The following is a 26,873-nucleotide window of genomic DNA, read 5'->3' on the forward strand; positions in this document are numbered from 1 at the left end:
ATAACCAGAATCCACAGAGAACTCAAACGCATCAGCAAGAAAAAAACAAGGGATCCCATCTCAGGCTGGGCAAGGGATTCGAAGAGAAACTTCTCTGAAGAAGACAGGCGCACGGCCTTCAGACATATGAAAAAATGCTCATCATCTTTAATCATCAGAGAAATGCAAATCAAAACTACTTTGAGATATCATCTAACTCCAGTGAGACTAGCCTATATCACAAAATCTCAAGACCAGAGATGTTGGCGTGGATGTGGAGAAAAGGGAACACTTCTGCACTGCTGGTGGGAATGCAAATTAATACATTCCTTTTGGAAAGATATATGGAGAACACTCAGAGATCTAAAAATAGATCTGCCATTCAATCCTGTAATTCCTCTGTTGGGCATATACCCAGAAGACCAAAAATCACAACATAACAAAGATATTTGTACCAGAATGTTTACTGCAGCCCAATTCATAATTGCTAAGTCATTGAAAAAGCCCAAGTGTCCATCAATTCACGAATGGATTAATAAATTGTGGTATATGTACACCATGGAATATTATGCAGCCTTAAAGAAAGATGGAGACTTTACCTCTTTCATGTTTACATGGATGGAGCTGGAACATATTCTTCTTAGTAAAGTATCTCAAGAATGGAAGAAAAAGTATCCAATGTACTCAGCCCTACTATGAAACTAATTTGGGGATCTCACATGAAAGCTATAACCCAGTTACAACCTAACAATAGGGGGAAGTGGGAAAGGGAGGGGAGGCAGGGGGGTGGTGGGTAGAGGGAGGGGGATCGGTATCACACCTGTGGTGTATCTTACAGGGGTATTTGCGAAACTTGGTAAATGTAGAATGTAAATGTTTTGGCACAGTAACTGAGATAACGCCGGAAAGGCTATGTTAACCATTGTGATAAAAATGTGTCAAATGGTCTATGAAGCGAGTGTATGATGCCCCATGATCATATCAATGTATACAGTTATGATTCAATAAAAGAAATAAAAAATAATAAAATTATTAGGTTCTAAATACAAGGCAATGTCTCCCTGATTATAAATTTTCATGTGGACTGAGAGCCCTTTACAGGCAGTGGCTATATCTTGGCTCCCACCATGCCTGGTAAATAGCAAGACTTGAATAACACTTGACTTGTATTGATACAGAGGAAATGGAAAACAAACAAAATAATACTTCTGAGGAAGACATCCCACCAGTAGCTCTATTTATATAAACATTTTCGGGGTTCCCAAGGGACCCCTGGGCGTACATGATCAGACCCATGGACTGTTGTCTCCCCAGTAGAATGTAATGTCCTTAAGGGTGGGCATTATGCCTCACTTGACCTTGCAGCCTACACAATCTGTCCTAGAGGGCCTATGTTAACCGGAGCCACTCCACTTTCTACCCTAAGGCACTAATGCTAACTAATACCTCACAAAGTTCATATCCACCAAAGAAGCTACCACAGCTTATTTGAGGGATTAGAAATGGAGGATTCCCCCATATGAGTAAAACATAGCTATATGCACATCATTATCTGATTTGCAAATTCCATTCTAATATAAATTTTTATTTCATATTGTACAGTTTAATTTTATTATCCACGTTTTTGAGAATCCAGAGATATCTATTGATCGTACATGTACATTTGTATACAAATACACTTGTGTAGATACTGATATATAAACTCTTAATCCTAGGTCTCTTTTTACTTCTTGACTGATTCCCTGATGATGGTTTTTAAACCAATTTTAAGGTTAAAATAATTATAAACCTAGAGGAGTGGAACAGAAACTATTAAGTATTATCATACCAAAAGAGAAATAACCTCACAGTTGGTTTTTATACTGGATTATTTATGCACCTATCCAGAATTTAATGGGGGGGGGGAGAATGACTTTGGTTTGAATACTGGGACTCAACTCATAGCCTCGCTTCAAATATGCAAGTTGACTGCATCTAAAATAAAGTGTAAGATAATTATCACATATGCAAACATAATCCGTTAGGGGAGAGCCAACATGGTTTGCATGGAGAGAGGGCTTGTCTCATCAATCATTTTGAGTTATCTGAGAGGATAAATAAGCACGGCATATAATTTATTTAAACTTTCAAAAAGCCTTTAACAAGGTTCTACATCAAAGATGGTTTAGAAAAATAGAGTTGACATGGGATTGGGGAGAATGTTTCTTCATTCAGAGAGAACTTGATTAAAGATAGGAAATAACGATCTGAAGCAATATTTTTCATCAGAGAAGCGTTAAAGGTAGCTAGTAGCCAGCATTAGCTTTTTGACATCTTGGAGATATTAGTTTTTTAATTATCTTAGAGAGAGATAGTACAAAAAAATTATTTTAAAAAGCAAATCTATAGGATCCATCTGCCTCTTTTAGGTGATAAAAATCTGAAACCTCGGGAAGATTGCTGTGTGAGAGTGAGCCAGAGAGGAGAGTGCCGGGCACGGTGCTGGTGGAGGTGGGGCAGCGACAGGGACCTGAAGGTGATAAGCATAGGATGCTCTGACCCTCGTACCAAGCTGGCTTGCCTGCACCTACCTAATATGTCCATGTTTGATTACTGTCTTCTGCTTAGCAGATACATGATTACAAAAGTCCAGTGAAACTGTAGCAATCAATCATTCTAAATATTGTTTTGTAAAGAGGGGGAACTTCGCTGATGCAAACGTATGTAATCAAAGAAAAATGGAGGCAGACAGAAGACTGAGAATGGAGGTTGCTCAGCATAGAAAAAGATGTTAAGAGGAATGACTAGAAAAGTTCGTAAAATGCCAAAGGACATCAGTGAGGTATGATTATACTTATTGTCTGAAAAGGAAAGCCAGGCAAACCCCTCTGAATTTCAGGACACAAACAGGAAGGACTTAGATGTATATAAAAGGTGGCTCTTCCAGAGAAGTGTCTGGTGAAAAACTGAAACAGGTAGAAGGAATTTGGGGAGGCTAGTTGAATAACAAGTTAATAAAGGAAATGAGGGGCTTCTATTTGCGTCCCCACCTTTTGAAATTACTATGAAGACAGCTGTTTGTGCCCCCTCACTGAACTTCCTTAAGGATAGGGGAATAAACCATTTCTTCTGTTCCCCTCCATTAATGCAGAAAATTGAGCACAGATCATGAATGTCACATTAGCTGTCACTGTTGTCAACACTAGCCACTAATGACCCAATTTGGTGGAAGAAGGGTGGAAGGGAGAAGGTTCCAGTCAAACAACACTACTGTCTAAAGATGTAAAAGATCTTTTTTGAGGTAATTAAAAATTTTTTAGTGACTTTAAAGACTGGCTTTCTTATTATGTGCAGTGCAGCATAGAACAGCTTGCAGGCTGCAGATCAATACACTCCAGTTAACTTTCAAGTCAGGTCGGCATGCAGCCCTGGCTGGTTTATTAATTTAAATTTCAGCCCTCTAAAAAGCTATGTCTAAAGAAATAAGGCACGATTCAGAATTCAGGGAGCTTGCTCAGGCAGAACGGGTCTTCACAATACATCGGTTATCAACATCAATAGGAAATCTTACAATATTGAAGAGAATAGGTCACCCCTCCCTCTGACTTAGTCAGTTACTATTTTTCTTAGAACCCTGACTACCGATGCCTTTTGTTTTTAAGAGCAGTTGATATCTTAGCAGCAAACACCTATGGCTTTCCTTACACTAGCTTCAGCAATTAGTTAAGTAAAAATAAAAAGGTGAAAAGGAAATAAGATTGGTATGATCTCTCTTGGTGTGCTATCTTTAGAAAGGAACAGTTTTCATGGCACTCTACTGAGGGTGCCATAGTAAGATTTTGTCTCAAAAACAAAAACAAAAACATGCCGACCTTTTGCTTTTCCTTCTGTCCTGGTTATGTACAACTTGTACTAAGTAATTTGTGACATTACTTACACATTATTATTGTCTGTCTTGCTTTTCTTTTTTCATTTTAGTTAAAGGAAATGGGGAAAATCCCCACAAAAATAGTTATATAAAAGATCTCAAATAAATCTATTTTTTGTTTATTATAGAATTCACAAAATTTGGGATTCATATAATACATATTTTGACCCAGCAAGCAGTGTGCTAAATACTTTACATTTATTGTCCATTTTATCTTCACAGCAAGCTGAAAAGTAGGAACTGTGCCTATTCCTGATTAATAGGTGGGAAAACTGAAGCTTAAAAGGTTAAGACTCAGCCCAGTCTTTTAGCTGGTAGGCAGGACAGCACAGCTCAAAGCCCAGGATGCTGGTATTAGCCAAAGATACTAAGCCCTACTGCATACTACTTCCAGAGTTAGACCTGCCTGGGCTGAGTGGTGTCTACTGCTAACAAAATTAATGTTAACGTAATGAGTGACTAATAAAAAGTCTACTAGCATAAGGTCGAAATAAAGGAAGTCCATAACTACTTTACATCTCTCTGCAAACAGACACAATGGAACTCATAATTAAATAAAAGAGCTCAACATAAAGTTATGGCTTTAAGGCAATCCATATCACACAGATCCCCTCATTCAAAGTCAAGGGTAGGAAAAAACTATTGTTAAATCTATTTCAACCAACTTTCCAAAGGAAGCCATATAAAATACCCTGTTAAGGAAGCCAGCTTATTTTCTTATTTAGTCTTTGCTCTTATATTTATTTCTAGTAAAGAGTTTCCTTCTCCCCAGCATCCTTAGTTCTCAAAGGACCTTATTTGAGCATGTGAGGAGATCACTCAAATCCTTCTCACTCCTGTCACCCACCATTGCTTCCTTCTGCCTTTCACCCTCCCGGGAGACTGAACAGGGAAAAGTGCAGGGAGAGGGATTTACTGCTTTTCTCTTTTTTAATTGTAATATTGTTTAAAGGCCATTCAGATATGGTGTTTTTCCTGGTTAGATGTTAAGTTTCAAAAGTTTTTTATTTTTTGGTATGGGATTCAGTAGGAAAACAGTATTTCAACCTGAAAGAGAGAGAGAGAGAGAGAAAGGGAGGAAGAGAGGAAGGGAGGAAAGAAGGAAGGAAGGAAGGAAGGAAAGGAAGGAAGGAAGGAAGGAAGGAAGGAAGGAAGGAAGGAAGAAAGGAAGGAAGGAAGGAAGGAAGGAAGGAAGGAAGGCAGGCAAAACCCCAAGGGCTGGATGATTTCCCAAGCTCTCCCTAGTACAGAAAACCAATATAATAACCTACTATGGTCTTGGAGGCTACTGAGGGAACCTGGGAAATCATTCATTCAAACTTTTGGCCACTGCATCCTTTGTTTAAAAAACATCTGAGGTGGAAACATAAAGTGCAAAATAGATTAAAGTGGAGCCACCCCGAAGGGGAGGGTGGTGGGTTTGGAGCCCTGCCCAGTGCCCCCTCCCAGCCTCTGTTTCCTGAGAGAGCCCTTGAAGGGGATCTGAGGAGCAGTCACTGCTTTGAAACTTGTTTTGGCCACAACTCAATTGTTAAAAAAAGTGCATTTTATGAAGTGACTTAGTATAAGTACACACATACATGCACATGCGTGCACACACACACACACACACACAGAGCTGAACCCAAAATATCCTGAACATTAGTGATTCTCACTACGTGTGATCATCTCAGACATTTTCCTTTCTTGTTCCGTCTATTCCACTTAAAAACAGTATTTCTTGTCTACTAGATTGATATCACTATCTATGGAGGGAGTTAAAAAACACTGTATTCAATGACCTAATCCTCCAAATAATTCCATAGATTAAGAAACACTGGCTCCTCCTGTCTACACTCCCTCCCTCCCCAAAGGAATTGAGGAAGAAAACACACAGTCAGAAGTGGTCAGCGGAGGCACGAGAATTTGGATGTAGGGCTGATCCACTTGACCTAAGAAGGGCAAATTCCCTTTGTTGGGAGTGAAGTCTGGTCTTTCTTCTTAGGACAAATCATCAGACAAGCCAGCCTGGTTTCCGTCACATGGAACAGAGAAGCAGGGGAAGCCAGAACAAGGGCAAAAAAAAGATGGAGAAGGGGAGAGACATCTGATCCCTGCTCAAGGCCCTATTTCCAGTCTAGGCCCAAGGCCCAGTTTTATTTTTGTTTTTAGTTCCATAAAAACATCTCATATCCTTGTAACCTCCCATTCTATAAATGAAAAGAAGAAGAAAGGAAAAGCTATTATGGTACAGTCATAACAATAAATCCCACAATAAATTGTCATTAATCTACATAAAATCTATTCATGCTACAAAACTATCACCAATCTAAGAAAAAGGCTCTCCCCCTTAAAAAGAACAATATGGAAAATATTTATGGTGGATGTAAAGGAAATGAAAGAGAGCACATATCCGTATTTGTAGGATTTCCAGTGTCTTCCACTTTTCCACCCTTAGGGTTGTTGACTCAACATGTTAGTCCAGTGGCAGCCACAGGATTTAAAAGTTTTATTGAACTTTCTTCACTAACTTAAAAAAATCCATCTCAAATGTCACCTATTTAAATATGTGTCTCTTTTTACCTTTCATTTTAGTAAAAGGCTCGAAGAAATACACCTTTTAAAGAATCAAGCCACAGTAAATATAACAGGGCTTCAAACATAGACGCATCCACACCAGATCACAAAATGCGCTTTTATAAATTTCTTTCTACAAAAATAAATAAGAGAAAGTAATAAAAAAAGATAAAGCCTTCACACAGAATTGCAGCAATTATATCCCCACAGCTACACTATAACCTAAAACTTTGCAAAGGCTTTGATTATTGAACCATGGCTGAAGTGAATAATTTGCTTTTCACTAAGAAAACAAGCACATTCATTCCCATCACAATGGAGAGAGGCAGTTCTAATTAAACCTTATCAAAAGATGAATAAAGAATAAACTCAATACCCATTCCACAGAACTCTATTTTCATCTGTTTAGTTTAAGCTTGCCATGTTCATGCAATAATTATCCACTGTCCAAGGAATGCTGGAGTTGTGTTAATGTTGATAAAGATTTAATTAGCTCAATTATCTGGAGAGTATTGAAGTGCGGCTCAGCACAGTACAAATTTCTTCAGGCTTTGTACATACCTCTCATCAAAATACATGAAACTGAAATCTAAGTGAACAAAAGACTATTACTCCACAACTCTACTATTGAAACAGTTCCATACTTCATAATTTTATTACTCCAATTAAAAAAAACAACAACCACACAAGTCTTTTGAAGTACAACTCACAAGTGAAGGCGTTTCTTTACCTGAGTGTGTGTGCATACACTACAGAGAGTTAACTTCCTGAATCTGTAAATATGTTCTTAGAAAGTTAATTAAATTTGCCTTTTAGATTAATATCCAAAGCACAGACATTTAAAAAATTTTTATTTTCTTTCTATGTTGCCCGCAAACGCTACGTTTTTCCCAGAAAGCGAGGCATTTATACGGCATTGAAAGCACAGTAGTAACACAGACAACTGTTTCAATCTGTCAGACACCGCGGACAGACAGTAGGGTTCATTTCAGAAAACAGATTGGCCCCCAGCGGCCTGACCTTCCTGGTGGGAAAGAGAACACAGCGCTGTGCTTGACAAGCTCGGCAACAAAGAGGTATATTCAGGTCCCCCCAATTCAGACACGCTTCTCACAGGGAAAAATGCAAAGCAGGAGAGAGAGAGATGCATCACTTCCAGCAAGGCAGAGTTTACTCAGAGCATAGACGAGCATCTCAACCACAACAAAAAATAGCATATTTAGGACAGCAGCAAGCACCATTTTATCCTCTCATTTATAACTTCAGAAAGCTCTTATCTGGCAAATGCCAACGTCTTAGCTTCCAACCTCACCCATGATCAATACCCACCAGCATTATAACATCAGTGGAAGCCCCAAAATATGATTATCCCGATAAAACATTTCTTAATTACTCTATCAATGAAGAGGGTATAACTTTTCTCTCAGAAACTGGCTTATGTGAATTTCAAAGTAAGCTTTCTCTTTCTTTGCCTTTATTTTGAAACCGAGAGAGACATTGCCTCGTCTTTTTAGACTCTAAGACAAATGGATTCTTCATTACTTATTTTTATTTTGCATGTCTATAAGATCTTTTAAGAAGATTTCAAAGTAAGACAAAAATCTAGCAAAAGACAAAATTAAGAACAATTGATAAAGCAAATTATTATTAGTTTAAAAAAAGCTCAAGCTAAATTAGTTCTTATGTATAAGTCCACATACAATATATTCTACTTATAAGGAATGTTATAAGTATGTTTATAACATTCAATTATAAGGAATTATAACATTCAATTATAAGGAATGTTTAGTATGTTTTGAATTTTATATATAGAATGTGCTAAGATACCGTATATTTTTGAAGAATTAGGCTTCATGTGAAAGATTACAAACTTAAAAGGCACTTATAATTGTTCATAATACACTTATAGACAAGTACATTGCTGAGTTTTTAATCTCAGGGTCTGTGTTTTTAGTATCTACTTTGCCGAACTATAGGGATTATGGGCATTTAGAGCCAAAGCAACTAGTGAAGTTGAAACAAGTTCTGATTTCTGACCATAAATATCAGGATGGTCACACACTCATTGTGGGGTTGTAGATTATTAGAAGAACTATGGTGAAGTGTAGACCATCACACTTTAGAAAAGAAGTCATAGTTTAAAAAGTTAGCCACAGACCAAAACCAGAAGCTCGTGTTGCCAGATAAAAGACAAGGCTGGCTGGGTGGTGAGAAAACTTGAACTGCTCAGTGGTGCAAATCATTTGCTTCAATTGTAGATCTAAACATTTGAATCTCAGAAAATTCTGGAAGGAAGTGGGGCAAAAATGACCTATGCCAATCAAAATTTATTTTTTAGCTGCCCCATTGTCTTTTTCTTTTTTGCCAGCCTTGTTTGCAAAGTACATTAAGGCTTCCTTTGAAAAGGCAGTGAAAAACAGAATTGTCTGTTGGTTTTACCTGGTTTTTCTAGCCTGCAAACACTTTGATGGGCGACTCACTCCGTCTGGCTCTAAAAGACATCTTTGGAACTTCACAGTATTTGTGTAAGAACAAAGGGTACTCGGGTTCAGTTTGTAACACAAGTCATTTCTACTACACAAATACCCTTCTTTTGTGCTGGCTAAGGGGAATATTTTGAGCCCTTTGGGTTTAGAAGATCTTCAAACGGACAATAAATAGTGTGCAAACAACCCTCAAGAAGGTAACTTTCCTAGGACAACCTCAAGGCTGAGACCAAGGCTTTGAGAAAGGCCTGTCAGCTGACTTCTTTCTGCTCTTCACCCTGAACAAAGCCTGACTGACAATACTGAAATCTCCTCCTTTCTTTTGGATTAAACCCCCTTTGCAGGAGAAGCATGCAAATGCTATATGTGGCTCCTTGTTGGAAGCTCCTCTTGCCCAGGTAGCTTTTCTCCGTTTGGCTCACCCGGCAGACCTTCTACTACTGCCTGAGGCTTAGGCCGGCCTTCCAATTCAGTATCTTTCACAGCTCTGACAGTCAGATCCCGGGCCTGCCATTGGCTTTAAAAAGGGCTCATTTAGTGGTAATTAACGATTCCCTGCATATTTCCTAAGGTATGGTAATTGTACAAAAAGCCAACAAGTAAAGCCTTCATTCTCTTTCTCATTTCAATCTTTTCTTCCCCCTCAGCAGTCTTCCTCCCTCAACCTTCTTTTCACGCAGACCCCCCCCCCAGGCCCCAATTTTCTTTTTTGCTCCTCCCTGTTAACACTTCAAGTAAAGAGGTGGAAGGAAGGTGGAAATTGGAAACTGTAGGAAAACAGACCATTCAAAAGGCAGAGCTTACTGAATGACAAAGTACCACGTGGAAAGTCACAACAAAAATGAAAGAGAATTAAACTGTGTTGACAGAAATATATGTGTATACAAATACATAAACACACACGCACACATATATACTTGCACATATCTGAATATTACTTATATAAAATGGCCAATGAATAAGCTGGTTTTGGGTCCCAAGACATGCTTGCATATACACATAAAATTAAAAAAATATTCTACAAATTCATTTTCTTAACAGGTAATTTCTTCTAAAATTTTCACCCTACAAAAACAAACAAACAAACAAAAATTTCGCCCTACATTATAACAAAGAGCACAACAAAAGATAATAATTTTGTCTCAGCGGTCTTTCTTTCTTATCCTGAAACTGTAGACAAGAAAGAAGATCAAGACTCTTCATTTCTGACCTCTTACAAATGCTTTCAGGTCTTGGCAAGTGGGCAGTGGCCGAGGGAGGACTGTATTACGTTCTCACAGGCAGACCAACACCACCATGATTGGAAGACACTTGGGGGATGAGATGAGGTGATTAAAAAAAAAGGCAAACTATTTATAACTTTGCATCAGCCATAATCTGCTGAGCTACACTCAAGTGGGCCAAACGAAGAGAACGGTCATGGCTTTCTTGCAACACGTTCATCCTCTCGACTCACAAAGCAATGTTGTGGTTAGTAAAGTAAAGAACATACTGTTTCATTAAAAAGAATGAAAAAACAGCCTTCTGAAAAATCCATTGAGAAACAGCAGACGAAGGATCTGAAGTCCCAAATTCTTATGCTGAGATGGCTACTTTAGCTCTTCTGTTTGCATTTGGCTAAACTACGTTTCCATGCTGTCTCTTAATCATCTGGATACTGCTATCTCTAGTGTTAATTTATTTTCCTTTGGGAAAATACTTTAAATGTTAACTTACAGAATGCCCTGTGGCTGTAAAATGAGTTTAGCTGGTGTGGTATCTAACTCTTCATCATATGTCTGCAGAGGAAAGTCTGGTAATGAGACAGCATCAAAGAACTTAGACCCATCCAAGGGGATTCTGAGATTAGAACATAGTGAGAACCTACCATTACTATAAAACTGTAAATTAACTAACTTTCTTAATTACATGATGAAATTTATAAAGCCATCTTTGCTAAACTAAGGACCCAGCAGTTTAATATGTTTCCTTTCAGTTATTTTTCCTGCATATCCATTTCATATGTATAAGCAAAGCACTCTATTTTTTCACATCGTCACATGCATTTCTTCTTGGTGTCTGCCTTGATAACCACAGTTTTCGAGATTGCATCATATTCCATGTAGTTTGCTATACTTTAATTTACTTAACGGTTTCTTTTAAATTACCTAAATAGTTTATTCTAGTCTTAATAGTTTATATTTATTCTGTTTTATATTAGTTGTTTAAACATTTTTTTCTTTGTCACTGTCATAATCACTAAAAAACTGTACTCATCACAAAAATGTACTCAAGTTACTAAAACGTTAAGGTGGTTTCGAAATTTTCGTTAGACATACTTTAAGACTTGTAAAATAGTTTACAGTTCATTTGGATTTAGGTAAAACTGGGCACAAAAACTAGAGTTGACTCCAAAGGGATATTACATAGACATCAGTATGAATTTCTTCATGAATACAATTTGCACACCAAGTGAGTGCCAAATAGATCATAAGACCATGTAGACTCTGAATTTTTAAACATTTCCTTTAATTCTTTTTTAGTTTTTTCCATTTCATTGTTGTCAATGCATAATAATAAATGAAATTCTATCTACTCATAAAAGTTACATGAAGGAGGTTGCTATTCATTTTACAAAAAGATATAGGAAACAGAAGGCAACTTCTTTCAACTATAATTAAAGAATTTATGTCTCACTTTCAAGAAATATATTGTGTACACGTTGACAAATGCAATAATAAAGAAACTATAACTATAACAGAGCCATGAGATGTCAGGACTAGGTGACAACAAGGTTTTCAAACAAAGGGACGAATGCGTGCTGGTATCATTTCTAACGTTACATTAGACATAAATGTGAATGGAATCTTCTTTATTTTCTTTACTTATTTCCAAGACGTGATATACCATAATATTATAAGTTCGAAGAAAAAAAAACTACCTCTTCTTTCAGAGTTGTTCAATGGTTTCTAAAAGTATCCCCCAGGTTTAAGATGTTCTGTGTCCCACCAGGAAATCATACATATTTCCCCATGAACAATCAAATTAAAACCCAAACTCCGCAGCATGTCGTTGAACACCCTTCACGATCGGACTTCGAAGGCTTTTCTGTCCGCTGTTCTCGCTCCTCACCACCTTGCCCTTCAGCTCTACCAGACCATTTCCTAAAGATGCTGCCCTTTGAGACATGGCTTTGCTCTTGGAATCTGCTCACTCTGTTTGAAAACACCCTTGCCCTCCTTCATGCCCATGGTGAACCCAGCTTCTCCTTTTACTCAAAATCTCTTCCTTTTGGGAAAACTTCTGCAAGCTCCTCTGGCCAAGTTGAATTTTCCTTTATTTGTCCTCCTGCATAGCTTCTGCAAACATCAACTGCAGCCTTTGTCATCCTGAAACGTAAAATGACTGTAGTTGTGCCTCTAAAGCGCGCACGTTGTACAGCAAGAAACTGTTCTTCACTACTGCCCAGTGCAGCATTGATAGAGTTACTAAAAAAATATTTGCTGAAATGACAGGTGTTTAGTGTACGGTGAATTAGTTGGATAGTCACCAAGTAGGTCAATATTTTAAAAATATTTAATGAGTATAAATTATGTGTCATGCTAAGAAATAGTGAAATGAGGATACAATAGTGAACACAGGCCGGGCACACTGGCTCATGCGTGTAATCTCAGCACTCTGGGAGGCCAAGATGGGAGGATCACGTGAGCTCAGAAGTTTGAGACCAGACTGAGCAAGATCAAGACCTCATCTTTACAAAAATTAGAAAAATGAGCTAGATAGGTGTGGTGGTGCCAACTACGTGAGAGGCTGAGGAAGGAGGATCACCTGAGCCCAGGAGTTTGAAGTTGCAGTGAGCTATAAAGACACACTATCTTCTGGCCTGTGTAATAGAGTGAGACTGGGTCTCAAAAACAAAAAAACAACAACAACAACAAAAAGTAAACGAGTCCCTGTATTCTGAGATTGCAACTCCAGTGGGGGAAAAAACACACATGAATAGGTGACTTCAATACAGAAAGGCTAAACTTGTTTTGCTCCTAGCATTTGCAAAATAGCCATATTTTATTCATGTTCAAAAAATATATTTCACACTCTGTCAGACACCTTGGTAACTTCTATCACTGATCCTGAGTCAAAGGCTGGAACTTCTTAGGGTTCTTAACTTAGACACTCCCTTCTTTGTTGATAACTCTGCCCCCCATTCCCACTTATGTCTGGTTAGGAAGTCAGAGCCTGGAGAGCAATTTCTCGTTTTCTCTTCTGAGTCTGACGGCAGGCAGCCCTGTCCTCATTTTGGTAACCATCTGAGTTCCTTCCATTTGCTTGAGAACTTGTCCTAGACCTCCCATGTTCCTGACTTTACTTCCTGTATATCACGTTGGCTTTGAAACCTTATCTGCGTTAACTGAGTGATGGAGGTTGATATCACCAGTGGTAATCCATGTGGATATTGTTGCTTCCTGATGTGATGTGATGAGAAGGGTATCTTACCTTAGTGTCATTCTTCCCCCAAATCCACAACCTCAGTCTAATTGTGAAAAAACATCATGAGGGACATTCTACAAAATATCTGAACAGTACTCTTCAAAAGTATCAAGGTCATAAAAAACAAAGTTAATTTTAGGAGAAGTTGGGTGAAGGACATAGCTCTCTGTATAACTTCTCCATAAATCTACTTCAAAATATAGAATAAAAAAAAATCAACCTCAATCTGACAGCTGAGTAGTTATTTTGAATTTTCAGTCTCAAAACATAGCTATATTTCCATGAGCTACCTCATAGCCGGGCAGGGAATGATGCGAATCCTTTCTTCCACCACGAAGTAGCATTTATGCTATGTCTGCGTCCCATAAATAAGCTATGTAAAGTGGCCTGACTTAGCGTCATGTGTCCGGAGGCGCTCCATGGAAGGTCAAACTTAGTGCATGCATAAAAGGGGAAGTCACAGCTCCTCAAACTAAAATACAGAAAGTATTTAAGAATTGGTCTACCAATCATCAAAGGGTGTAGTAAATGGCATTCTCCTGCAATTTTCAGATGACACCAGTGTGAACACAACAATAGGGATTTTACTACTAAACTCCAGAAAAAAAATGAGATATTAAATTGGTAGAGCTAGAATAATTTTATATAGCCAAAACAAATTTTGCAGCAACCAGTAATTTCTTCAAGAGGGAAGATGTTACCAACATGATTAGTAATGTTAAATATTTTAAATGTTGCCACCATTTAGGAATGTTGATTTTTTTTAAGGCGTAACACAACTAATATAGTGCAGTGGTTCTCACACTTTTTGGTCCTAGAAACCCTTTATAGTCTTAAAAATTTAAAGGACCCCTAAAGAGCTTTTTGCTTATATGAATTATAGCTACTAATATTTACCATATTCAAAAGTAAAATTAAATGATTAATTTGGAATATTTATATATTAAAAACATCACTACATGTTAACATAAAAATATTAATTTAATTAAAAAAAACTTGCAGTCTGGCTGAATAGGAGAGAGCTGGTAGCTCACTTCTGTATTCACTCTCTAATGATACATTGTTTTGGTTGAAAAATGACAAGAATATGGGCCTATCACAGATGAAGTAGCTGGAAAAGAACTAAGTATTTTAATAGCTCTTTTAGATAACTGTGGATATACTATGTGTATTCTTTTATAGTATTATAACAAAACTCAACAGGTGATAATTTCCTAAGGGTTAGTTGCACTGGGGAGTCTGAAATTATACTGATGAACTCTGTACTCCACTACCTTAAACTCTATTGGTTTATTTTACAATGTCAGTTCTTTTAGACATGTATGATTTTGCTAACATGCGTTGATTATTTGAAAGATACAAATTTGTATCAAATTTGTATCAAAGATACAAAGATTCAAATATTGACACATTTTAGTATACCATACCAAAAAAATCACATTTGCTTATATTACCACCAGTCTCCTTAGAAAAGTCTTTCAGAAACTGTCTATCCTGCAGCAGCAAATAAAGTTATCCATAGTTATCCCAAATTCTGAGTTTCTATTGCATATTCTAATTTTATCATTGGCAACGAATGCTATCAGTTGTTTTCCTGGGGTGACACATTTGGTTACTTTTGAGAAACTGCCTGCCAAGTACCCAAGTTTGAATAATCAGTTTTTCTATCATTGTTTCAAGTCAAAACCATGTTCCAGGAAAAAAGCAGCTTGTTCAGCTTCCAACTTGAGCAACTGTACAAGAGCTTTCCCTTGAGATGAGCATAGTAATTAGGTACAAAGTAGAAATAATTTATGTAAAGGTCCCATTTAGTCACACAGAATATTAAAAAATAATACATTTGTTCAAGGTAGAAGATTAATAAAATTAACAATTTTTACTTCTTGATTAAGAACATTACATGAAACTAACTTTTTCTGTTTGTTTGTTTATTCATTGAGGGTACAAGAAACCAGGTTACACTGATTGCATTTGTAGGTAAAGTCCCTCTTGCAGTCGTGTCTTGCCCCCAAAAGGTGTGGCACACACCAAGGCCCCACCCCCTCCCTCCTTCCCTCTCTCTGCTCTTCCTTTCCCCACCCCTCTCTCCTTCTTCTTCTTAAAAAAAAAAAAAAAAATTACAATTGTGTGAAGAATATAGTGCCCAGGAGTACAATTTGGTGCTACTGTCTTGGTTCATGCCAAGGAGACAGCAGTTTCATTACCATTGCTTTTGCACCACTAGTGCAAATGTCAATACAGTGAAAAAGGCAGAGAACATTTTAGTATTATAATGAAAACAGTTTTAACCCCAAGAAGCCTCTGGGGAGAATATAAGAAACATACTTTGAAATTTGCTGATATAAAGGTCGATTATATAAAGGCCAATTCTTTTCTTTAGAACTTAGGGACCTTCTCTGAGGAGAACCCACAAACCTAAAGGTAAGACGTAAACACAGGGTCGTGCAATCCACAAATGGAAAGGTTCAACAGAGAGTACCATAAATACAGGAATGCCAGTGTGTACCAGAGAGTAGTTTAGTTAATACAGAGGCAGGCGATGGATTGAGAAGAATGCAAAATAGTGGAGAGTCTATGCAGTCAGTGAGTACAGAGCTGGAGAAAGGGGACGAGACCAGGCAAGCCCAAACATCACCACTCCCCTCCCCCCTACTCGGCCTGGCCAGACACCTTCAACTCGCCTGCCTAGAGAAGTAATGGCTTCCTACCAAAGATGAAGACTTGTATATAGTTATACCCAATTCTTTTATTTAAAAAATTTTTTTGACTATGTTTTATCTCAAAATGGTTCATTAATCCAATGAATCTGTCAGTTATTAACAAATTGAAAACTGGAAAGGAATAAAAATCATAATTTTAGGTGAACCACTTTGAATAGTATTCTATTATATACATATAAAAAAAAATTCAAGGCCAGGTTCCGGATCACACAATAAAATTCCCAAATGAGGGGGATAAGTGGATTCACAACGATGTTTAAATTTTTATATTTGACAGAACTAATGCAGTATATCTTGACAGCTATATACAGTAGCTTAATGCTAAGCTTTTTATGCTGACTACAGAATAGGATGAATTTTACAGTAGTGTTTTGACTGGGAGGTTTTAAAATTCCTATTCACATTAGACAGCAGTCTGAGGCTGCTTGATAAAACAAGTAAAACAAGCCGTGGCTATTTAATAACTGCCTCATACAATATCTCAGTATTTAAGAGAAAAGAGAAACCCAAGGCAAAGACATTTTGAAAATATATGTTTGAACCAGAATCTGGATGCTAAGTAAACATCCTTTAGTGTTCAGCCCAGAAAGACTTGCAGCTGTGCCATTTGTGACTTAAAATAATAAGATGAAGGTCCCCATGCAAAAGATAAATGATATCATAAAAGTTTCTTATCAAAAGAAAACATGTTTTCTAGTGGAATTTGTGTTAAAAAAAATAAGGCTTTACACCAAAGCCCATTTAATACATTATAAAAAATACTGGAAGTTTTCAATTTGGAGCTTAGTATGAGCACATTAGGCAATATTGTTTTCTGTTTTGCCAGTATGTTTTCCTTTCATAAACTTCAGATTACTTTTCTCTATAAGGTCACCTTTTTAGTTTCGTATTGTTTGTAAATAAGGCTACTGTAAATTGTTGACTTTATGGTACAATAGTGAATTCTAGATGAACTGACATCAGGCAGCAATGGAATTGAAGAGCTTCCCACCCTTAAAAAAAAAGGATTAAAATTTTAACATTGAACCAAAATAGGATGCAGTCATATTCTAAAATATACATATGTATTTCAGCACGAATCAGCTCCGGATCTCCAAAAGGCCTATGGCCTCCTCTATCAGTAAGACTGCATGTGAATCAGTAACCCCGGTTTGATTTGTGTAGCCTTGCTCACCACTGAATATAAACACCAACCCTGCTGCAATTCAGTATGCAACTGAGCGAGTCTTCCACACCAGCAGAGGGGAAAAAAAAAAATCCCTCTTATTTTCTACAGTTGCCCATCTCTATCCGTTTCTGTCGAATTGCCACAATTGCCCAGATAAAACATTTGAGAGTATGTCAGCTTTAATTAATGTAACATGACCTGATCATTTCCACAGTTCAGAATAAAGAAGTTTGCATTCCTTAAATCCAAAGCTCAACCTGGAGATTATGCTAAGTTGCTTCATTCATAGTCCACACTCCTCTGCTCATGTCAGAAGGACAGCGTTTGTCCCCTCTAGTGATAAACAAATTATACATGAAATCAATTCCACTTCACAATCATTTTCCCTATTGGGTATTATCTTTCCTTCCCTGCTCCCTCCAGTTAAGCCCGCATCCTGTAACTTGCTAATGAGCTGAGAGCTTTCTGTTCCAGGTGGCACCCCCTGCCTCGAAGTCATGACATTTCCCATTTCGAATGCTGCTGGCATTTTTCGACAGCTCCTGCTAACTAGCCTTTTTGACCTGCACTAAGAGGAACTCATCTGATCGAATCCTCTAACCTGCCAATCATTCCAGCAAATGATCTTCACAGTCACTCCCAAGGCAGGAATGGAAAGGGGGGGGAAAAAAAGGACAAGCAAGTGAGAGACTGAGGGAGTAGGCAAGCGGCTGCCTCTGCAGCTACCTAATGAGAATACTTTCAGTCTCTGAGGCGGCTGAAATACTGAAAAAATGGGGGGAAAATTAGGACACAGCCGAATGCCTGGCTCTGTAATTACTGATTTCTTTCCATCCTGAGATCATTTTGAGAGCAACACCTCTGAGATGTGCCACGTTCTGAAGCACACGAGAATACCCTACCTTACCTAGAGAAATTAGATTTATTTCCCCTGTCACTATCGCTATGCAATCCTCAGAATCCCACACTGCCAAACAGCATCCTCTGCAGAATTAATTACGTGCTATGAGCTAGTGAAGTGTGCATTTGTAAACTAGGGATGATTAGAATATCTGCCACAGTGAAGAAAGGACGTCTTTTTTACTCAGTCACATTTTAAATGTTGCCACCATTTAGGGATGCTGATTTTTACACACTCACATAAAAACAGACAGGGATGGCGGAGGTTGGGATTAAGCTCAGGGAGGATGAAATTCTTGACACTGACAAAAAATAGGATAATCTAGGCACTCTAAACTTGTGGAGGTTAAAGGAAATTTTTTCCTTCCAGATTTTTCCTGCCTGGAAGGAAATCAGTTTATTTAATTATATTTGATCTTAGTGGGTACTTGGCCGGCAGAAAACCCAATCACTTTAGAAAGAAAAATCCAGTAGGTGGTGAATTTGGCAAGGGAGCACAACTCTAGGTATCTAGAGTAGACTTTTGACCAAGGAATGATACAATATAATTAAGTGTTATCGTTATCCCATTGTATGTAATGGTGTAAAATAAATACTGTACATGATTTAATAGTACATGATAATCACACATCTTTCCTAATTCATAGTAATTTATAGTAATTAGGCCAACAGCCCCATTTACAGTAATTATTATATGTAATTGAGGGCATTTTACTAATTGCATTGAAAATGATAATCCAGAGCAATTAAAAATCCAAGGGTACTATACATAATGCAAACTACATTAAAAGAATGGTGATAATTTAGAGGGTAAAAATTTACCCAGGTACAGAAGTTAACAGTACTGTATTTGATTTCATGTTTGGCTAACATGGTGGTATTTATTATGGGATAAATTTCTACAAATTATTCTACCTTTTGTATTGTTCTTGCTCTAGACCTTGTACATTATTTCCTTAAGTGGAAAAATAATTCTTTAATCTATGATGTGATCGTAACTCTAGGACTGCTGAAAAATTATTCTTTTTGACTGTGTGAATGTCTTAAGAGAGACAGAACATGTGTGTATGTGTGTGTAAGTTGGCAGAGAAAGCAGCTATCCTAAATTCCAAAAGAGACTCAGTAAATTATTCATCTGCACAACCAATTTGATGTTTTTAAAAGCTTTATTAATAGAAGCATCTCAGAGTATTGCAAACATTTTGTTAATTATACTTGTAATAATTTAGCTAAAATGCTTAACTTTGTTTCTTTCAATACATTTGGGCAGGGGCTTTCATTACATTTGCTATCTGTCTAGAATTTTAATGTGTCTAAGGACCTGAAACCTTGGCTTTTGTTCCTAGGTCCCAGTGTCCAGCCAGCTCTGATCCCACTCCTTATTTTTACTTAGACAAAGCTCCCAGGCGAGGAGTATCTCAGGAGGAGTGATGAGCATTCATGGGACAACTGGAATAGTTTTGAGCTTTTCTTTCTGCCTTCCCTTCTCGACACTGTCATTTAGACATTGTCCTCCGTGCATTCAAATGTCATCCCAGACCATCAGCCCACTTCAACTCAAACAGGCTCCTTTTATGCTGAGCCACTTCTTAGAGTATCAGCAGACCACAAAGACTGTCTAGTGGGACTCAGCTGCTATCTTGGTATTAATAATACAATACAGTGCACTTAGGGCATAGAAGATTCCCTCTATATCCCAAATTCATAAGAATCAACATTAAATGGGAAGGAAAAAGAAGAAATATGGGAAAAATAAACTGATTCTACTTACTTTCTAATATGTGACTGCTAACTTCCTAATAGTTTAGCCAAACATTGTAATGGATATCTTGGTTACTAGCCACATTACAGCTTGTGCCCACTATTTATAAGAAAGCTTCCCTCATAGTGTGCTGCTGGCTAAATACTCCCTAAGAAATTAATTTGGGTTTTAAAAAGCCAGAAGATGCAAGTGCTATTCCCTCCTCACCTCACCCCAGTTTGAAAGCCCATCTGACCTGGAAATGCTGAATCACAAAAATAAGAGTCAATTTTCAAGGATCTATAGGCTGATGAACCAATTTGTGGAGCATCAAACAAGTTTCCTCTTTTAAAAGCCATTTTGTTTGTAAAACCCCTCAGTCAAAGAAGAGAAAAGGAAAAGCAAAGGCAGAAGGACTATTTTTACTTTTAATTTAAAATACCACTCTGAATTCCTTGTTTTGAAGAAAAACACAATGAAATGTTTAAAGATAAAGGAGTGTCCTCCGAGCAGCATACATGGTTTATAAAAACAAGTGGGAGGGTTGAGAAAAAGAGAAGAATGAATGTGATGTAGCAAATGTAGTAAAATGCTAACGTTTGGGGAGAGTGGGTGAGGGCTATCAGGAATTCTGTGTGCTATTCTTGTGAGTTTTCTGTATCTCTAAAATCATGTCAATATAAAAAATACTTGAAAAATGCACTCTGGATGAAGCAAGGTATTTCTTTATTTTCATTCCGCTTTGTGACAATCTTGGGACATAATTAAGCAGATTAAGGTAGTGAGAGCCTGAGCGTCCTTCATTCACCTGTTCACAGGGTTGGTGTGGTGGTGCGGAATGTAGATCACAGTTGACCCAAAGAAAGGGAGGGACAGAAAGGCAGGGATGCAGGGAGGACCCAGGAGACAAACTTCGCTGGTCTGCTATTTTACATTAGCATTTAAAGGAGACAGATAATGGACTCCCCAGAGTAGAGGGCAAGCTAACGTAAGAGAATGGAGGTGGGGTGGGTAAACTGAACAATATTCCAGCCTGTTCTCAATCAGGTCTTCGTAACATGCACCATGCTTGTGTGGTTCAAAGCATCATTAATTTCCCAAACAAGACATATTTTTAGGATTCTTTCAGATAAAACCTGTGAGGACCACTGAGGTTTGTTTTCTTCTTTGCCTGTTATTTCCATGATTGCCAGTTTCGTGAGGTAATGGAGATAATAAAACTGCAGTTGTTTGATGGAAAAAACAATGTGTAGCATCATGCAGAAAACAGTAGTTTTTGCAGATAAAGCAGCAGTTATCTTCCCTGCTAAAGATTTCTGAAAGCTACTGAAAGGAAACCTAGATCTAACACTTGAATTTCCTCTACACCGAAAAGTGCTAATGGATATTATCTCCTTGGTGCCTATAGTTGAGACAATGCAACATGCCTTGAAAAGATCTTTAGTCAACAGCCAAAAACATCACATGATGAAGATGCACGTTCTTACTCCATCAAAACTGGGGTCTCTCTCTGTAGTTCTTTAACTTTTCCCTCGGCGGTATACAGGCCAGGCAAGTTGCCTTCCAGCTTCACAGAAGCTTCTGAGATGGCCAAACCCACAGCACTCTTCCAAAGGGCTCCTGAGAACAGGCTGGGCACTCGGTTCTCAGCACACCTGACCAGACCCAGGCTCAGAGGCTGACCTTGAGGCAGCCTACCGTCAGGCAGCAGTTCATACGTGCTGACTAACACAACAGCCCTGCTCTCAATTTCATGATGATGGGCTATTATCAATTGGAACTGCTCTCTAGGTTTGAATCTGATATACAAAGAGGTCAGCAGTAGACTGCCCAGAAGTAGAGGAACAAGGAGAAATGGTAATAAGCAGGAGCCGTGACTCAGCAGAAACAAGTCAGCAGAAGCCACGTGGTGAAGGGAAGATGAAAGCAATGTTAGTGGATGCAGAGACAGAAAAAGTGGGCCAGAAAAATAATGTCACAGCATGGAGGAGAAAAACAGGAGGCAGCTGCTTCTGTAGGAGTGGTTTCTGGAGTTGACACGGTGGGTGATATGGCCCTAGAGGATGAGGACGCTGCCCTGCAGATGTTCACATGGTGCTGCCACTGGGTCTTAGCCCCAGTGCACTGGGTTCTGTCTAAAACCTGGTTTCTTAATAAAAAAAAAAAAAATCTTTATCTTATTTAATTAAAATTTCTTGAGCATTCTACTCTGTTTATCTGACAGCCCACTTGCAGGGAATTATTGCTTTAGGAACAAGTAAAACAGAGAGAGTCTAACACATTTTTTTATTACCACGTATTTCTTAAATAATGTCGATTAGTAAATATCACTTGCTAAATGGTAAGGAGAGGGTCACCAAAATATGCATGTAGTTAACTTCTTTCACTTGAACCAAATAAAATGTGTTTATGCTCTAAACAGATAATTTGTAAATTAATTGTGAATTCAATGAGGTCTGAAAACCAACTGATTCATTGAAAAGGGATGTTTCATAATGAACAATTACTATTTCATAAAAATTATAACACTGATGTCTTAAAGCGTAGAGGCCACTCGTAGTTGTATTCAGTAAAAGGAGAAGTAGACAGAGCGACTTACTATGTCCATTTAGAATGACTGGAAAGTTAAGTTCAATGCAGGGTGTGTTTGGAATCACTGTGTGCAAATGTAAGTAATACTAATAGATGTGGTATTCAATATTACTCTGGTTTTTTCCTTAGGGAAAATTTCTATGTACATTTTAGTCTCTCTCAGAATTTAAAAGGGTCTTACCCTTCAGTGCTGATAAAATGAGTAATCTTTAGTCTACTAATATGTTTAGTGGATAAAACAATGTAAGAAGCACAGTGTTTTGATCATCCAGTGGCACCTCTCCCATTTTTAACTTAGGTGTTTATGTTTTTCTTTTTATTTAATTTGGTTACAAACTCTGAAACCAAAATTGCTTTGTGCTGCAAAAGCAAACTGCACCTCATTAGCTTTTCCACTAAGGCCAATTTATGCAAATCCAGCATTATTAGCTAAATAATTGAAGTGACCTTAGTATGCAAGGAAAGAAATAATTTGGTGTTGAGGTTTGGGAGAAAAATTAGGACTTGTCTGCTCAGTTCTATATCATTTCAAAGACAGAAATGATACACTGTATTTTCTACATATACCTCTAAGTAACTCCCCAAAGGGGGTGGGGGGACTAAAATGCTAGCCTACAGCCTTGGTCTCTTGTAGCCCCCAACCCTTTCCCTTCCCTCTCCCTCTCAATCTCTCTGGGCTTTACAAAGAACTGGGACATAGGAGGGAAATTCAAGATGCCACAGCCCACTCTAAAACAGTTAATGAATTCAACAACGACAAAAATCAAAGTCTGAGGAATCACATATTTTTCTCTAAGAAGGCCTTGTTTCTGAAGACATTTGGCTCTATAATGCCTAAGTTCAATATTAATATTCAGGTTAGCGTAACACCATTCTATAAGACACATTAGACCAATAAATAGGCTATATTATTTGATTTCTAAGATGGCTCCATTTATAAAAACACACCACAAAGGTGAGAAATTAAAATGATTTCTTTTTCTGCTGACAGAAAATTCCTATAGTCCAACTTCCCTGAAGCTTTTCTGAGAAAAAAAAATGGAGATGTTTCCTCAGCATCATATTGAATCAAGCTAAAGTCTTTGGAATTGGGTGAAAACTACAACAACAATAATAGCAGAGCTTTAAGTGGATGAGAAAAAGAAAAAAATTCATGAAGAAAATATTTCTATTATTATCAAATAAGTCCAGAGGAAAAGCTTCGGCCACACAGATTCAACCTAACATCTAGTTAAAAAAAAAAAATACTGTGAAAAGACACATTTTTGTAAAGTCTTGCAAATACTGATGATTATAGTTCTGAGTATGTTTATATAAAATCTCATTTCAGTTAATGATTTCTTTTTAAAGAGACAAGGCCTCGCTCTGTCTCTGAGGGTGGAGTACAGTGGCATGGTTGTACCTCACTACAGCCTCAAACTCCTGGACCCAAGTGAAGCAATCCTCCCGCCTCAGTTTCCTGAATAGGGAGGACTACAGGTGTGCGCCACCACACCTGTCTAGCTTTACTTGTTATTTATTTATTTTCTTTTACAGAGTCAGGGGTCTCGCTATGTTGCCTGGAATGGTCTTGAACTCCTGGTCTCAAGTGATCCTCCTGTGTAGGCCTTCCAAAGTGCAGAGCTTCCAGGTGTAAGCCGCTGCACCTGGCCACAGTCAGCTGCACTTCTGTCCAGTGAGCTTGGCTTCCTCCTCACAGAGGAACTGGGCTGGAACATGCTCTCCAGCAGCTTTGGCCAGGCTCAGGTTAGGAGATCTCAAAAGAGCCACGAAGGATCACAGCCATGCAGCTGAAATTCAGGCTTGCTTGTCGGGATGTGTGCAGGAGGTGGCAGTGTAAAATAAAGTCTACTTCTTGTTTGTTTTACTAAACTGGCTAAGGGACTTATAAACCCAAGGCCCTCATTATGGGAGTGCAGGTTAAATACTTTAAAAGGAATATGCTACAACCTGCATGCATAAAAACCATTCTCAGAATGAGGAGGTAACCATTCGATGCTTTGCCCCACTCTTTGTCTGACCATTTAAAATTCAGAGTGCGAGCAGAGGAGACCACGTGGTAGAACTGTGCTTCTAAGTCACTTCTCATCCAACAGGGAGAAATAACCTAAAGAGCGAGGATTTTTACTCTTAACTATGGACTGGCAAGTTTAACAGTTAACATCTTCTAATGGCCACTTATGCACCACATTTTACCTGGGAACCTTTCTATCTCCAAATCATTCATAAATCACCGCCATACCCCTGAGAGCCAGAGTCGGCCCCGTGTTGAGGGCACTGGAAAGCTAAATCCAGAAACAGCTTGAGATCCCTGCACAGCACTGGCCGGACAATGTGGAGAAGTCAATGTGTTCTTTTTACCGTTCTCATATTTCAAATTAAGAGATGGAGGAAGGAAGGGGGGCTCCTGCAATGTCACATGTGTCCTTTGTTCTAATGCTGGATGACTGAACACCCACGGGAGCAAGGAACTAACATACTTCTGGAACGAACATACTTCTTATACGAACCAGCACATACAAAGCCTTCCCCACAAAATGTTTGCTCTCTATTTGCTTCAGAGAATTATGTCCCATTAAAGGAAAGGAGAAATATATATATGTATGTAGTGTATATATGTTATGTATATGAGGTATATATGTGTTATATATATAGTGTATATATGTATAAATTCCGAAACCCCAGATATCTCCATCTAGCAGTCTAGAAAGGCAACCTTTCCAGAAGTTCTGCTGGTCCCTTGCAGTCCTTGTGATGACTGGGACATGCTAGCACACACAGAGACGGCTGTGTTTAGATCATGCTCCTGATTTGCAGGACCATTAGAGGTCAAAGAATTGGATAGTAAACATGTGAAACTTAGTAAATATAGAATATAATTGTCTTAACACAATAACTTAGAAAATGCCAGGAAGGCTATGTTAACCAGTGTGATGAAAATGTGTCAAACTGTTTATAAAACCAGTGTATGGTGCCCCATGATCGCATTAATGTACACAGCTATGATTTAATGTTAATAATATAAAAAAAAGAAATACTGCATCATGATAAGGTCTTTACCAGGGGCCAGACAGGACTCAGAAATAAGTGAATTGGCCCAGATGGGGCCCGAGCTAAATTGAAGTGCCTTTGTCCTCTCCCAGGGGCAGCCACGATTCAGTGACACACAACAACTTCTGGGAGGAGTGCAAATGTGGTATTGCCAGAATTGCTGATTTTTCAAGAAAAGCCAGAAATCTAGACTTTTGTGTAAAACCTCCCCATTTTAAAATGAAAAAAATTAAGATTAAGGCCATTCTGTAGGATATATTCCATCAATAAAAAGGCTAAATTATTTGATTTCTAACATGACTACATTTATAAACCCACCCCACAAAAATGAGAAACTAAAATGATTTCTTTTTCTGATGACAGAAAAAATTCTTACAATCCAACTTCCCCGAAGCTTTTCTGAGAAAAGAAAAATTGAGATGTTTTCTCAGTATTGTGTTGGATCAAGCTAAGGTACTTGGAATTGGGAGAAAAACACCTCAACAATAATATGGAATTAAAAAAAAAATTGTGCGGGCCACATAAAGCAGGTCTGTGGCTTAGATACAGCCCAAAGTGGACTTCCTTCTAACCTCAGGGAAGAATGTATGAGTATGAGCAGATGATTTGCTTATGACCGAAATAGTTTGCCTATGACTACATAAATAAAAGTGGAAGATAAAATATAATTTTGGTTAGAACCTAGCAAGTGCCTGAAAATATGGAAATGACTGGCTGCATTTGACCTCAGTAGAACATCTGATGGATGCCACAATAAACACGAGAGACTCACAGGCAGTGAGGGGGAAATGAGTCTGAACCATTTCATTTAAAACATCTATTCAATACCTGTAGCAGGTCATCTTACCCGTGCTCTCTGGAGATGTGCTTGTCAGTGCTTGCTATTTGATAGACTTTTGCCATAACTATTGTTTTTCCCAAAGGCCCGCATGCTTTCTCCAGCTTCTGGTTGCAATCTCACATTTGGGACGGTAAAAATAGAAGACACTGTGGACAAAATGGAAAGTTCTCATTTACAAATTTATATGTTTTACTTTCAAAAATAGATACTGAGATGCAATTCTGGTTGTCCCCTGCATCAAACACTGTGGTACGTGTTGGTCTTTGGGAAACGCCCAGTGGTCACAAGCATATATACAGTTGCACACATGGACACACAGGCGTGACTACACACACTACCTTCCCCTGCACTACAGCTCAGATGATCTCTTACATGTCTCTGATCTGGAGTGATTAACTTGGTTTTGAAAGCAATGTATGTGCCCTTTCTTTGGGCCATTCTTTTGTTCATTCACTGGAGGAATAT

General features: G+C 38.1%; 1 protein-coding gene across 1 annotated transcript in view; it reads right to left on the minus strand.

Moving 5' to 3' along the window:
- CDK14 (cyclin dependent kinase 14) overlaps positions 1-26,873 on the minus strand; it is a 535,950-nt gene that overhangs the window by 60,509 nt on the left and 448,568 nt on the right. The window contains exon 12 of the mRNA XM_053553550.1: positions 26,415-26,554. Within this exon, the coding sequence (XP_053409525.1) occupies positions 26,439-26,554 (116 nt within the window). The 3' untranslated portion in view covers positions 26,415-26,438. The remainder of the gene's footprint in view (positions 1-26,414; positions 26,555-26,873) is intronic.

The sequence above is a fragment of the Nycticebus coucang genome, chromosome 11, assembly GCF_027406575.1.
Source record: "Nycticebus coucang isolate mNycCou1 chromosome 11, mNycCou1.pri, whole genome shotgun sequence".
Lineage (NCBI taxonomy): Eukaryota > Metazoa > Chordata > Mammalia > Primates > Lorisidae > Nycticebus > Nycticebus coucang.